We start from the raw sequence: 14,791 nt of genomic DNA on the forward strand, positions 1-14,791 counted from the left end.
CTCTCCTGAGGATCCCCCCTGAGAAGCGCCAATGTAGTCGCAAGTCAGAGCCTAGATCCCTGGGCTGAGGGGACGGACCCAGGGGCGAGAGCGCCTGCTGTGCAGAGAGAAGCCCTGGGTTCGGGAGCGATAGTACAGCAGGGAGGGCGTTTGCCTTGCACGTACGTGGCTGACCCAGGTTCGATCCCCAGCATCCCATGTGGTCCCCCAAGCACCGCCAGGAGTAATTCCTGAGAGCAGAACCAGAAGTAACCTCTGTGCATCACCAGGTGTGACCCAAAGAGCCCTCCCACCGAAAAATAAAGAAGTCTGGGATTCAAGCCCGGCAGCACATGGTCTCCTGAACACTGATAGCTGTTGCCCCAAAACTGAAAACAAAACAAAAATAAAATGTTTCCTGCCTAAAATGCCACTATTGTATATATGATTTTAATGTGTTCACTGCTTAGGACACATATCTTGCATGGTTGAGGCCCTGGGTTAAAATCTTCAGCAATGAAATTGAAAACAAAAAACAAAAACACAGTGGTAGTGGGATTGGTGTTGGAATACTGTATGCCTCAGACTCAACTATCAATAACTTTGAAAATCACAATGCTTTAATTAAATTTTTAAAAATCAGGCCTGGAGCAATATTATAGCAGGTAGGGCATTTGCCAACCTGAGTCCAGCACTCCATATGATCCCCAGAGCCCTGCCTGGAGTGATTCCTGAGCACAAAGCCAGGAGTACTAAGCCCTGAGCATCATCAGATATGGCCTAAAAATCAAACAAAAATAAACGAAAATAAAAATAAAGCGCCATATCTGCTTCACATCGCTCACATATAAAATACTCAAGATCATCTCAGGTCTAACTCCTCAGAGGGCCTATGCTCAGAATAATAATTTGAAAAGAAAAAGGTGCTTATGTTTTAATATTTTAAATTGTACTTTGTAATTTTAAAAGATTGTTCAGGGGCTGGAGCAATAGCACAGCAGGTAGGGCGTTTGCCTTGCACGTGGCTGACCCAGGTTCAATTCCCAGCATCCCATATGGTCCCCTGAGCACAGCCAGGAGTAATTCCTGAGTGAAGAGCAGTGAAGAGCAAGGACCTCTGTGCAACGCCGGGTGTGACCCAAAAAGCAAAAAAAAAAAAAAAAAAAAAAAAAAAAAAGAAATTGCAATAAACAATATTTATTTATTTATAAATATTGTTTGTAATATATTGTATGTTTTTAAATATTCTTTGTAAAAGATTATTTTAATAATATTATTTTAATAATATTCTTTGTAAAAAAGAGTATTTAAAAGGTTTCAAATATTCTTTAAAAGGTTAAACTGCCAGAAAGAGAGGGTAGAGCCTAGAAGAGCAGCACAGGGGCTTCCAGCCGCAGCCTTGAAAGCATCTGAGTATGGGTTCAAATCCCTGGATTCCCACAGGTGCCCAGCACAGTGCTGGCAGCTCAGCTGTTGGCTGTCCCTGGTGGTACAAGCAATTTCCAGGTGTGTGAGCACCACAGAAAGGGGTGTGAGGACCAAAGAGATAGCTCAGTGGGCTGAGGGTGTGCCTTGAATGTGGAAACTCTGGGTTCCATCCCTGGCACTGTACTGTCCCCCAACCAACCCAAAAGAAACAGGGCCCCCAGTCCCACAACAGAAAGATGGGGGGTGTGATCCCCCCAGAGAGAACTACAACTAAAGAGAGGAACGTGCGTGGCCCACTGTGGGAAGCACCACCTCTGGTGAACATTGCGTGAGCACCACAGTGATGCCAGGTGAGTACCACAAGTCTGAGAGCCTCAACTAAGAGCGTGGCCCCCAGCAGGCACATGTGCAACCACTGCAAACTCAAGGGGGGCAAATCTCCCTGAGCACACGGAAACCTCATCACTGCCACGTCACAACCACCAACAAAACTGGACTGGGGGGGGGGGGCTGGGAGAAGGAACGGGAGGATACGAGAGGAACACTGTTTTGTTTGTTTTAATGGGGGGTGGGGGGGTGAAGAACTGCATATTCCAAATTTTTCCTGGGAAAATTACTTGCTGGCAAAATTTTTTTTAGTGGGGCAGGAAGGATACTGGGGACATTAGTGGAGGGTAGAGGACACTGGTGCAGGGACTGGGGTTGGAATATTGGACAAATGAAACTCCCTCATGGATTAATCGCCTGTTTCTGATGGTGATCCCATAAAAATTAATAAGTTAATGAAAAATGTCCTAGCTAGAATCCAGGCTCATGGGCACGTGCTTCATGGCGACACGCAGGCAGTGCTGAGGCTCTGGGGACACTGGCAGCCCTGTGAGATCAGGTGATCGGCTGCGGGCCAGTGAGTCAGTTATTTTTCCACCGTCACACAGGGTCACAGTAGGCTTGAGGCTTTCGGTCTAACCACGAGACTGCTATCTTTAGTTCCCACAGGAGAAGAAAGTCTTTATTTTACAGCCCAAGATTGAACAAGTCACTTATGACTCATAACCAAAGCCCTGATGACAGCGACAAGATTTTTAATCACTTTAGTTTAAGTGACTCTTCTTCTTTTTTTCCCCTCCCCCCTATAACATGCCCCAAGACTGAAACAGCTCTTGCCACCAACCTGGGCATCAAGCTAGGATGAACAAAGGACCATCTGCTCTGCCCCTGACTGAGAGAAGAGCAGTACCACCAACGAGGTTGTCTCCTTGCCCAAAGTCAGAGTGGTGATTCTTCTTCTCCTCCTCCTCCTCCTCCTCCTCCTCCTTTTGTTCTTTTGGGCGACACCCAGCTGTGCTCAGGGCTTACTCCTGGCTCTAAACTCAGGAGTCACTCCTGGCGGTGCACCGGCAACCCACATGAGATGCCAAAAAGTGAACCTGAGTCAACTATATGCCAGGCAAGTACCCTACCTTCTGTACTATCTCTCCAGTCCCTGATTCTTCATTTTTATCTTCCCCCTACCCCCCACCCCCGGTGGTGGGAATTATACCTGGGACTTCACACATGGAAGGCAGGAGTTCTGCTAGTAAACTACAAACCCATCCCATCCAAGTGAATTTTAAAGCCCGTAAGAGTTCCTTGGCTCTATATTTAATGAAGTAGGTAAAAAAAAGTTAAAACATAAAAAGTATTTACACTTAAAAAGAAATACAAAATTAAGCCCCAGACTGACTTACTGCTCTATAGCTAGTAGCATTAGATAATTTATAAATTGACTTGTTAGTGTCACATAGAGTGGAATTGTTTTGTTTTTTTAATTTGGGGCAAACAATATTTTCAGAACCCTGCGGAGAAAACAATGAGAACCTCCTACTGACATTACGGTCTTTGGAAGAATATTAGAACAAGTGGTATGTAACAGATGATTCATGCACTTGTCATCAAAATTAGGCAACTTCTGATACACCCCCAAAAACAACAAAAAAATTGAACTATAATGCAGTCTCAAATTAAAGGGAATATTTGCCATATACACCTTATTAAAAAGAGAACAAGTGCTGCATTAACACTGCTGACGAGAGAGAGAGAGCTCAAACGGTTGAGCCTGTGCTCTGCACACAAGAGGCCCTTGATCAAGCCCTGGGTTTCATCCCTGGCATCCCAGACGGTCCCCCGAGCACTGAGCTCGGGATCACCCCTTCACCTATACCAAGATTGGCACAAGAACAAGAGAAGCTGGAGTGATAATACAGTGGGTAGGAGCTTGCCTTGCACGTGGCCGACCCAAGATTCTATTCCTGGCATACCACAGGGTCCCCCAGCACAGCCAGGAGTAATTCCTCTAAAGCTTTGAGGTTCCATCAAACAGGGGTCTGGGCCTGCGGTGCAGAACCCACACACCGCCTGGCAGCCCGGGTAGAACACAACAAATGTTCCAGCAAAACAAGGAACAAAGGGCTGATTGACTAAAACTCTCCTTAGGAAAAACAGCATTTGCTAAAGGAAAACCAGGGAAGAAAGAACGTCTCACTCAGACCCCATTCAAGAGCTGTCTCCACGTGCAGTCACCAGGAAGAAAGCAAAGAGCATGTCACTTAGAACCCACTAAAGAACGGCCTCCACGTGTAGCTACCGGACAAGCGGCTTCAGTCTTACAGGGGGATGCATCGGGATGTGTCAAGAGTCTCAGAACCCTTCTGGGGCCCCCAGAGCAGAAACTCCGAGGGTGGGCAGGGGATCCCTCTCTCGTGCCTTCCATGGAAATGGTTCTAGAACTCACTGGGGTCCAGACCCTCACATCCTTAATCATTATTAAGGGCCCCAAAGCGCTTTAGTTCAGAGAGTTCAGAGGGTAGAACTATCATCATGGGCCATATTAAAAATTGAAAGACATTCAAAATGCATCAATTCATTTTGTTTGTTTATTTATGGGGGTGGGGGGGGCTGGAACGATAGCACAGTGGCAGGGCATTTGCCTTGCAAGCCGCCGGCCTGGTCAAGCCGGGTTCGATTCCTCCGTCCCGCACAGCAAAGCCTGGCAAGCTCCCCGTGACATATTCGATATACCAAACACAGTAACAAGTCTCACAATGGAGACGTTACTGGGCCCACTCGAGAAAATCAATGAACAACGGAAGGACAGTGACAGTGACAGTGATTTATGGTTTTTTTTTTTTTTTTTGGAGAGCTTGTTTGGAGGTTCTAGCAGGGGAGCACAGCTACTCGTATACCCTGGACCGAAGACCGGTCCGTCTCTATCGGGGAAGGCCGTCCTCTTCGACCGAGCGATAGCACAGCGGTAGGGCGTTTGCCTTGCACGCAGCCAACATGGCCGACCCGAGTTCAATTCCTCTGCCCCTCTCGGAGAGCCCGGCAAGCTACCGAGAGTGTCTCGCCCGCACGGCAGAGCCTGGCAAACCACCCGTGATGTATTCGATATGCCAGACACAGTAACAAGTCTCACAATGGAAACGTTACTGGGCCCACTCGAGCAAATCGACGAACAACGGGAGGGCCTTTACCTTACCTTACCTTACCTTTTTTTTGGAAGGGGGCACACCCAATAGTGCTCAGGGTTTACTCCAGGCTTAGTGTCCAGGGACCACACCTAGGAGTAATGGGGAGAACCCTAGGGGCTGTTGGGCTCGAACCCAGGTTGGATGCGTGCAAGGCAAACCCCCGCCCAACCCGTGTCCTATCTCTCAGGCCCCGTGCTAATTCCTTTTTAAATAAGCTAAGCTTCAGAGGCTAAGATCGGAAATTCATTTCTAGGTTTTGTTTTGTTTTGGAGCCCCCCATGATCCTGCTCAGGGCCTACTCCCATGAGCAAAGCGGGTCTCCAGCCCTCGGCATGCTCTCTTCCGAGGACAGACCACTTCATGGAAATATTTTCCAAAACGACAACCAAAAAATGTCTAGTGAGAGAAGAGACATTCACATTTCCACCAATACTTTTAATGATGGGGCTTGTGGGGGGGGGGGGGGGGAGGGGGTAGCAAGTATTTTAAATCCTCTTCATTCAGCCTGCTCCCATATACTGCTTTGGCTGAGGGCTATGAGGAAAACTTGGGCTGTGAGAGAATGTGGTTAGGAGGGGGAGGATTTCAACTGCCTTTTCCAATAACGCTGCATTTGCCTCTTTCATAGTAAACCAAAAGAGTGAGTTTCTTTAAAAAAAAAAAAAATTAGTCGCAAAAAGAAATCTGCAGTAACATCAACAGTCTCTGCACACAAGCCTCGAAAGCTGCTGCTCTTTCTTATACTCTCAATGGCTCTCCTACATGGACAAGATTCTAGAACTCGTGTTGGTTATCCGAAAAAATATAAAAAGTCACTGAGTTATGAAGCTCTGACAAATGGTGACACGGTTTCCTGTCCTCCCATTGTTCATCAATTTATTCAAGCGGGCACCAGTAATGTCTCCAATGTAAGACTTGTTGTTACTGTTTTTGGCATATTGAATACGTCACAGATAGCTTGCCAGGCTTTGCCATGCGGACGGGATACTCTTGGTAGCTTACCGGGCTCTCCGAGAGAGACGGAGGAATCGAACCTGGGTTGGCCACATGCAAGGCAAACGCCCTACCCACTGTGCTCTGTGCTCTGGTCCCTTTTAAGACAACAATAACAAAATTAGTTTGGGGGGACCGGTGCTTCTCAGAGCAGTTTCTGCAATATGAGAGGCTATTCAGCTCACAGCAGTTCAAATAAGCTTTCCAAAATTCTACTTCCAAGGTGAGGGAGATGGCCCAACGGGCTTTGCGCATCCAGGCCTGGATCCAACCCCCGGCACGGCATGGCCCCCCCAAGCACCATCAGAAGTGGCCCCCGAGCATGAAACTGGGAACTGTTCCCGAGCACTGCCGGATATGACTGAAAAACAAGACGGGGGTGGGGGGAATGTAATTTTCACCTGAGCGCTTAACTTTTGTCACTGTACTAAATTCCACTGCTTGTTTTCCTCTGAGAGACAGTTTCGCTTTGTTCACTGTCAAGAAAATAAGCTGCCAAATAACTCCAGTTTGAGTGATCACAGTGACATTCGTCCTTTTGAGCTCTGACAAGGGCATCCCACGAAGCAGAATTCCCTAGATCAGGCCGCAGCACGAGACAAAAGACAAGGCTGTGCTTTCTCCCCTCCCGAGCCCACATCCCCCCGAGGTATTCCGCGTGCTGCCCACTGTAGAGAGATGCCAAGAAGCAACCCTGTGAAAAATCCTTAAGGCTCTCATGCCTTTTTTTTAGGGGGACTGGGGGAAGGGATGGCCCACACCTGGCAGTGCTCAGGGCTGACTCCTGGCAAAACTTGGGGGACCATTATGGGGTACCAGGGATTGAACCCGGGGTTAACCACATGCAAGGCAAATGCCCTACCCACTGTACTATCGCTCCAGCCTCTCGTGAACATTTTTTCTAAGGAAGCTGGCTTTGCTCCTTCACACCCAGAAATCTGCGATGATAAAGACGGCAGGACATAGCAGGCTAGCAGTCGGCAGTGAGTTGTCAGCAGTGCAAATGTCAGCATGCTAAGAAAGGCATGCAACAGCTTGGTACTGTCGCCAGATAGTTCTGACTTCGAAGACTCCTAAAGCCACTGTTTTAGGGCTGGAAAGCTAAGACAGCAGGTAAGCCACTTGCCTTGCACACAGCTGATCTGGGTTCAACTCCCCACCCACCCCCCAACCCTCAACCTGCCCCCAGCACCCTATCTGGTTCCCCTGAACCCTGCCAGAAGTGATTCCGGAGCATAGAGCACAGTTGAAAGTAGCCCCAAAATAAAATAAAACAGAAACACCAACAATTTTTTTTTCAATAAAACAAAAAGATGGTGCTTTGGTGCTAGAGCAATAGTACAGCAAGTAGGGCACTTGCCTGGCTTGCAGCCAACCTGTGTTTTGAAACCTGGCATCCCATATGGTCCCCCAAGACAGCCAGGAGTAATTCCTGACAGCAGGTCCAGAAGTCAGCCCTGAGTACCACTGGGTGTGGACCAATACCAAACAAATGAACAAAAAAACTGGTGCTTGCTAGGATGCGAAAGGGAAACATCAAGCTTCCCTACTTCCCTGGGGGTTGCTCCCAAGTCATTTCTTCTTCTGGAAGATGGACTTCCATATGGAAGAGTTCTATATCAGCATCTAAAATGAAGTAAGGTTCAAAGACTCAAGCTTTCGGGCTGGAGTGATAGCACAACAGGTAGGGCATTTGCCTTGCATGCAGCCAACCCAGGTTCAATTCCCAGCATCCCAAATCGTCCCCTGAGTACTGCCAGGATTAATTCCTGAGTGCAGGGTCAGGAATAACCCCTGTGCATCATCGGGTGTGACCCAAAAAGCGAAAGAAAAAAAAAAGACTCAAGCTTTTCTTTTTTGGTTTTGGGTCACTGCAATGGTGCTGAGTGACTAGTTCCAGCTCAGGGCTCAGGACGACTCCTTACAGTGCCCAGGGGACCGTGTGGTGCTGGGGAGGGAACCCGGGGCTCTTACATGCCAGGCATGACCTGCAGCCCTTCGAGCCATCTCTTCTGTCCCTGGTCTGAACCATTCTCAACCAGAAATACAGGTTGCTCTCGTGAGGTCACTCTATCGGGCGGGGCTGTATAGCTGGAAGCCCCCCAAAAGGCCTGTGTGATGTATCTGTGCAGCAGGAAGGCCAGACGGGTGTTGGAAAAGGCAGCTTCCGTGGCAGCCCATCTTAAAGGGCCTGCAAGGGAAAGCGAGCTGAGGGAGCCACTCAGGTGAGACACACTCTGCACCTGGCCTGCAGGAGAACATCTCCACGGCAGGCACAGCCCCACGTTGGGGACCACGCCGGCGAGAGCCGCATTCCCTTTACTTCACAGAGCTGAGGTGGGGACCAAATGAGAGCAGGTGACTGAACAGCGCTCCCTCCCCAGGGTCGGCTGCAGCCTGAAAACATTGCCTGAGGCCACACTCATAGGGCTATGAGCACCGCACAGCTGTAACTGGGCCACCCTGCATATTAACGACAGAGCGATGCGGACCATTTTTTAACACAAGTATGCATGAACGCATGTATGTATAGAGGAAAAGGCAGTGTTCGGAGTTGGAAGTAGACTCTGGGGAGGTCTTGGAATAAATCCTCCATGGATACTGGGGAATCTCTGGAGTCAGTAAACTTTAAGGCAGGACTACTCTTTGGAATTGTGATGATTTTTTATTTTTAAACTCTTAAAACATGGGGATGGAGGGGTTGGAGGGATAGCACAGGGGTAGAGCATTTGCCTTGCATGTGATCAAACTGGGTTCAATCCCCAGCATCCCATATGGTCGTCCTGGAGCACCGTCAGGAGCAATTCCTGAGTGCAGAGCCAGGAGTAAGCCCTGAGCATCGCCAGGTGTGACCCAAAAAGTAAATGCCCTCGCCCCCCCAAAAATGTGGATGGAATATATACGTTGCTTCAGATCAAGTTAAACCAATTTACAACGGGGTAGGTGAGGAGGTCCACATTCCAACTGTTTCTTTAGCTATACTTGTATGTATACACTGATTTTATTTTTGTTCTGGTTTGCTTTGTGATCACACCTGGCAGTGCTTGGGGCAGGGGGCTCCTCGTGGGAGCTGGGGGGGGGGGGGGGGGATCTGGGGCTGTGTCCTAGACACGCTAGGGGGCCAGGCAGCACAGGCACCAAATCCAGCCCCCCACATGCATAGCGGGCTCAGTCCAAGAAGTTCTCTCTGTGGCCCCAGCAGCAACAGTGAAAAGCACAGTGATTTTCAGGATTCGGTTCTTAACTCCCAATAAACTGCCACCCCAAACTGACCCCTCTCTCACCGATTCTGGAAGGACTTTCCGGCAATATTGTCTCGGTAGGAATCAAACAAAACATGGTATTGATCACGACTCCATTCCAAAACCACCTGGAAGAGAAAAAAAAAGATCTGTTATCTTTGCACCCAACACTGCATATTACTTCCATTTTATTAGAAATCGCTTATTGGAAAAAGCAACCAAACTCAACCCATCATTCAGCACCTACCTGCCAGCTAGCAGACAGCCAGGGGACACTACACTTGGTCTGGAAACAAGGTCCCCAAAGTTACATGGCCTGCTGCCCCCATTTAAAAAAAAATACTCAGCACCCTTGGAAATCTATCTTCTTTAAGCGAACCAATAGAAATTGTCCCCCACGGACTAAAGAGAGAATACAGAGAGTAAAGGCACTTGCCCTGCTTAGAGCTGACTTGGGTTCGATCCCCAGCACCCCATATAGTCCCAGAAGCCCTGCCAGGAGTGATCCCTGAGCTCAGAGCCAGAAGCAGGCCCTGAGCACCGCTGGGTGTGGCCCAAAAATCAAAGAAAAAAATAAAATAAAATGTCCCCCAACTGTATGAGTCTACTATGGCCCTGGGTAGTTCCAGCGCCCCCTACAGGCAAGTACCATATCCTGTGGGAAACATCTGCATGGGGAATCAAGTACAACGTCGTGATACTTCTAGAACGAGGTAAATAAAAGCAATAAGCCTGGCCTAGGAAGGGAGTGAGGAAATCAGATTTTTTCTTCTTTTTAACATACGTGTAAGGGGAAGGGCAGTGTTAGGGGTGGGTGATTGGCACCACCAATCAAAGCCAGAACTCACTGCATGGAAGACATGCACTTTCCCACAAACCCCCATCCCCTACCCCGAAAGTGCTGCTTTTTTGCATTTAAAATTATTTTTTTCCTGTTTGTCTGTGGGGCCATCCCGGAGAGTTCCGGGAGGCTAGTGCCAAGTCTGAGTCCACTGGAACTTCCCCTGGCAATGCTCGGGGCCCATACAATGCCAAGGTCAGGCCTGGGCCTCCTGCAGAGAGAGCACGTGCTGACTGAGACCTTTGAGCAGATCTCCCTCGGGGCCGGGGAAGAGAGGAGGAGGGCTGTGTGTCTCTCCCTGGGAAGAGCAGGGAGAGACACACAAATGAGTCTCGGAGACGAGCAAGCAGCTCACGGCAAAGATCTCACCAGACCCTAATTACTAAAATTTTAGAACATCAGGTGCACACGGCCGCAAGACATTATATGCTATTCATAACAAGCAATACTAAATAAATTGTTTAGCATTGCCTTTTGGGCAGGTCTGAGTGACGGTGGGAAAATTCCAAATAATAATGGTGGGACTGGGGCTGGAGTGATAACACAGCAGGTAGGGCGTTTGCCCTACCCAGCCACCCCGGGTTCAATTCCCAGCATCCCATATGATCCCCCGAGCATTGCCAGGAGTAGTTCCTGAGTGAAAGAGCCAGGAGTAACCCCTGTGCATCGCCAGGTGTGACCCGAAAAGCAAAAAAATAAAATAAAATAAAACAATGGTGGTACTGGTGTCAAAATGTTGAATGTAATCAAAGTAGAGAGAGAGTATTGTGGAAATTGTCTGCCACACAGGCAGTGAAGGGGTTAGGATGAAAGGGGAATACTGGGGATTTGGGATTTGGGATTTGGGTGGTGGAAGATGTGCACTGGTGGAGGGATGGGTGTTCGATCAGTGTATGACCGAAACTCAAACATGAAAGCTTTGTAACTATCTCATGGTGATTCAATTAAAAAAAAAAAACACATATAGCAATCGAGAGAGAGAGAGAGAGAGAGAGAGAGAGCGCAGAGCAGGGAGAAAGAGGGAAGGGGGAGACTGCAGGGGGCTGTGGCCAGGACACGAGGAACCCACTGGAGAAACGAGCCCAGAAACGGAAGCTGAGCCCTGCTGTGATGTGCCCTGTGTGCCAGAGGTAGTGGGGAGGCCCTGCGGGGTTTTCCAGCAGCTAAATGAACCTTCCAGAACACGGCAAAGACGCAGGGAGCGGGGGACAAGCAAACACCTATGGGGCGGACAAGATATGGGCGAGTGGCCTTACTATCTCTGTGGTTTCAGCCCAGGACCCTGCTACGTATTTCAGACAGGAACCCCACCCCACTCCCTGCCTGTACCCCAGATCTACATGTCTATTCACAAATATGCTGTCATTCCTCTCACCCACTACCCTCAAAACATCCTGCCCAGGGGCTTGGAGAGATAATACAGCAAACAGGGAGCTGGCCTTGCACCCAGCATCCCGTGTGGTCTCCTGAGCATCGCCACAAGTAAGTCCTGAGTATCAGCTGAGTACCACCACATCCAGTGTGGCCCCCCAAAAAAACAATCAAAAAACACCAAAAAATAAAAATCAATCCCATCTCAGTGTCTGCTCAGTGCCACACAGTCTGGGCCCTTCCTCTTTTCTCTCCAGTATGATCTGCATGAGCAGGTGACCACACTCACACCCCCTCCAGGCCAGGTCCTCCCCTCCCAGAGTCCCAGTCATACCCCTTCATTTCAGCCCACCAAAACCCCACTTCCGCCCTCACTGTGGCTTCCCGCACTGCCCATTTCATGGCATTTTCTCAATCCTTCTATCTTACTCGGTTTTGTTCAGCTGCCTAAACACTTGGCCCTGGGTAACAGAACCAAGAATGCCAAGAAATGAGGGGAAGGGGGGGTGTATTGGGGTGATGAGGAGGTCTGGAGGTAATAACACAGGGGCCTGAGTGCCTGGGACACTTGGCCGTGGAGAGCTGAGGTGACCATCCACAGCAAAACCTTAACACTATTAAGATTTCTGTCACTATGGGACGTTTTCCCCTTTGGAGGAGCTGTTTTCATGGTGCTGGCCAAAGAGTGCAGTGGGTCGGGTGTTTGCCTTCAGGTGGCTGAACTGGGCTCAATCCCTGGCACCCCAGATGGTCACCCGAGGGACGGCCAGGAGTGATCCCCAAGTGAAGAGCCAGGAGCAAGCCCCTGAGAACCACCGGGGATGGCCCAGAAAACTGTAGCACTGTCCTCCCATTGTTCATCGATTTGCTCGAGCGGGCCCAGTAGCATCTCCATTGTGAGACTTGTTGTTACTGTGTTTGGTATATCGAATACATCACGGTTAGCTTGCCAGGCTTTGCCGTGCAGGCAAGAACTCTCAGGAGCTTGCCAAGCTCTCCGAGAGGGTGGAGAAATTGAACCCGGATCGGCCGGGTCGGTCACATGCAAGGCAAACGCCCTAATGCTGTACTATCGCTCCAGTCCAGACCAGAAAATAAAAAACATTTTTTTTCCCTTTTTCTCGTAGGACAGAGCGATAGCATAGCAGGTAAAGCACTTGCCTGGCACACAGCAAACCCGACACTGCTGACCTGGGTCAAATCCCCAGCATCCCATATGGTCCCATCCCATATGGTCCCTTGAGCACTGCCAGGAGTCATTCCTGAGTACAGGGCAGGAGTAACCCCTGAGCATTGCTAAGTATGGCCCCTAAATGAACAAACAAAAATAAAATTCTTTCACACAATGGCCACTCTATTACAAACTACAACACCCTAAAGGAAAGAGTGAGCAAAAGGGAACGCCCTGCCAGAGGTGGGGTGGGGTGGGGTTTGGGGGATGGGGTGGGGGGTAGGAGGGCTACTGGGATCATTGGTGGTGGAGAATGGGCACTGGTGGAGGGATGGGTACTCGATCATTGTATAACTGAAACCCAAGCATGAAAGTTTGTAAGTCTACAACTGTACCTCATGGTGTTTCACTAATTAATTAATTAATTAAATTCTTTCACTGCTTAGGAAAAAAAAAGTCAATGCTACTGTAATCATGTAACCCAGAAAACAATAATTAAAAAGAAAAATGGGATGCGTTTGCTGAGTATGCTGCAGGGTGAGACCTTAGTGGAGAGATGGTGATACCAGTGACATCCATGCTGGAACACTGTATGCATGAAAGCCTATCATTAGCAGGACTGTACATCAACGTGAAGCGCAAAAAGCAGACAAGAGCCGCCTAGTTCCTGCCCTGAGCCACCTCCTCGGTGGCCCCATCTCCCTGGCCAGCTCATCCTTTTCAGTCTCACCCTGAGCACATCCTTGCAGGCTGGGTGCATCCTTGACATGCGGGAGCCCCTGGCTTGCTCCCCGAAACAGCGGGGAGTGACCCCTCTAATTGCTACATGGGGAGCAGCCCCCCACCCTCAGTACTAATGGGTGTAGCCCCCCAGAAAGAGCAGCAACAGCAACAACAACATAACAACACTGTCCTCCCGTTGTTCATCGATTTGCTCGAGCAGGCCCAGTAATGTCTCCATTTTTTTTTTTTGAGACTTGTTGTTACTGTGTTTGGCATATTGAATAGATCACGGGTAGTTTGCCAGGCTCTGCCGTGCGGGCGAGACACTCTGGGTAGCTTGCCGGGCTCTCCGAAAGGGGAGGAGGAATCGAACCTGGCTCGGCCAGGCTGGCTGCCTGCAAGGCAAACACCCTACCATTGTAACAACAACAATAAAAATACAGATCAATTTGGGGCCAGAGAGACAGGACGGTGCACCCCGTCTGCTTCCCCCAAACCCGCCAGGAAGGATCCCTGAGCACAGAGCCAGGAGTTAAGCCCTAAGCACTGACAGGCGTGGCTCAAAAACAACCAACCAGCCAAGAACAGGGGATCACTGTTCCTGGCCGTAAGCCGGCCGTGGCGGAGAAGCTACAGAGATGGCAGGCACACTGCCGCCCGGCCGTCATCAGGTCAATGATTCCACTCGCAAGCAAGCACTGTGGGGGACGCAGGGAAGAGCAGGAGCAGCAAGAGCAAGGGAGAGGGAGGGGGTCAAAGGGCCCTTATCCTACACACTTAGGGACACGGAGGTCCTGCACCACTGAAGGTTCTTCGGGGCAGCAGGAGCGACCGCCCTGACCGCGGGCCCCTGAGCGTCTGCGGCAACTATCTTTCAGTACTTCCCTTCCCTTTGCTGCCCTAAACAGTTTGGGCGACCAACAGGGGTTCCCCCGGCAGTGGCGTGCCCATGCACGCTCAGTGGCAGTAGAGCCTGTGGGGCGGAGCTGGGGCAGACGGGCCCGTGGCTGGCAGGAGATCGACCGCTCACTTGCAGAGGAGATCTTGAGTGAGCGGGCTCTGAGCACGCATCGCCCAAAGCCCTTCCCATCCTGGTATGTGTATGTGTGTATTTGTGCGTTGAGTGTGTGTGTGTGTGTGTGTGTGTGTGTGTATGTGTCCACGCATGTGGGGAGGGGAGGAGGGGATGCAGCACCGCATGACCAGTCCAGGGCGCAGCCATGTGTCTACTCCACAAGGACACACGTCCCCTATATCCCTGTCTCTGGGTCTATTTCCCAGAGCTCACCCCAGCAGTATCTGGGCTGGATGCCCTCCCGTCATCCTGATTTCCTTTTTCTGCACCCATTAACCATCAACCAGACATTACTACAGAAATCGTGACGGACTCTACCCTTTTTTATTTTGTTCCCAAGCAGAGCACAGGGGTTCGCTCTGGGGATTACTCCAGGGACATGGGGCTGACCGGGCAAAAGTTCAGCACTGGGGGCTGTTGATGTAGCAACTCCGTGGGGCCTGGTGGTGCCAGACCAGC

At 49.9% G+C, this 14,791-nt stretch overlaps 1 protein-coding gene across 1 annotated transcript in view; it reads right to left on the reverse strand.

Moving 5' to 3' along the window:
- The window catches only part of GNPTAB (N-acetylglucosamine-1-phosphate transferase subunits alpha and beta), a 77,901-nt gene that overhangs the window by 40,410 nt on the left and 22,700 nt on the right, over positions 1-14,791 (reverse strand). The window contains exon 2 of the mRNA XM_056114187.1: positions 9,194-9,279. Within this exon, the coding sequence (XP_055970162.1) occupies positions 9,194-9,279 (86 nt within the window). The remainder of the gene's footprint in view (positions 1-9,193; positions 9,280-14,791) is intronic.

This window comes from Sorex fumeus, unplaced genomic scaffold (assembly GCF_029834395.1).
Source record: "Sorex fumeus unplaced genomic scaffold, SorFum_2.1 ptg000003l, whole genome shotgun sequence".
Lineage (NCBI taxonomy): Eukaryota > Metazoa > Chordata > Mammalia > Eulipotyphla > Soricidae > Sorex > Sorex fumeus.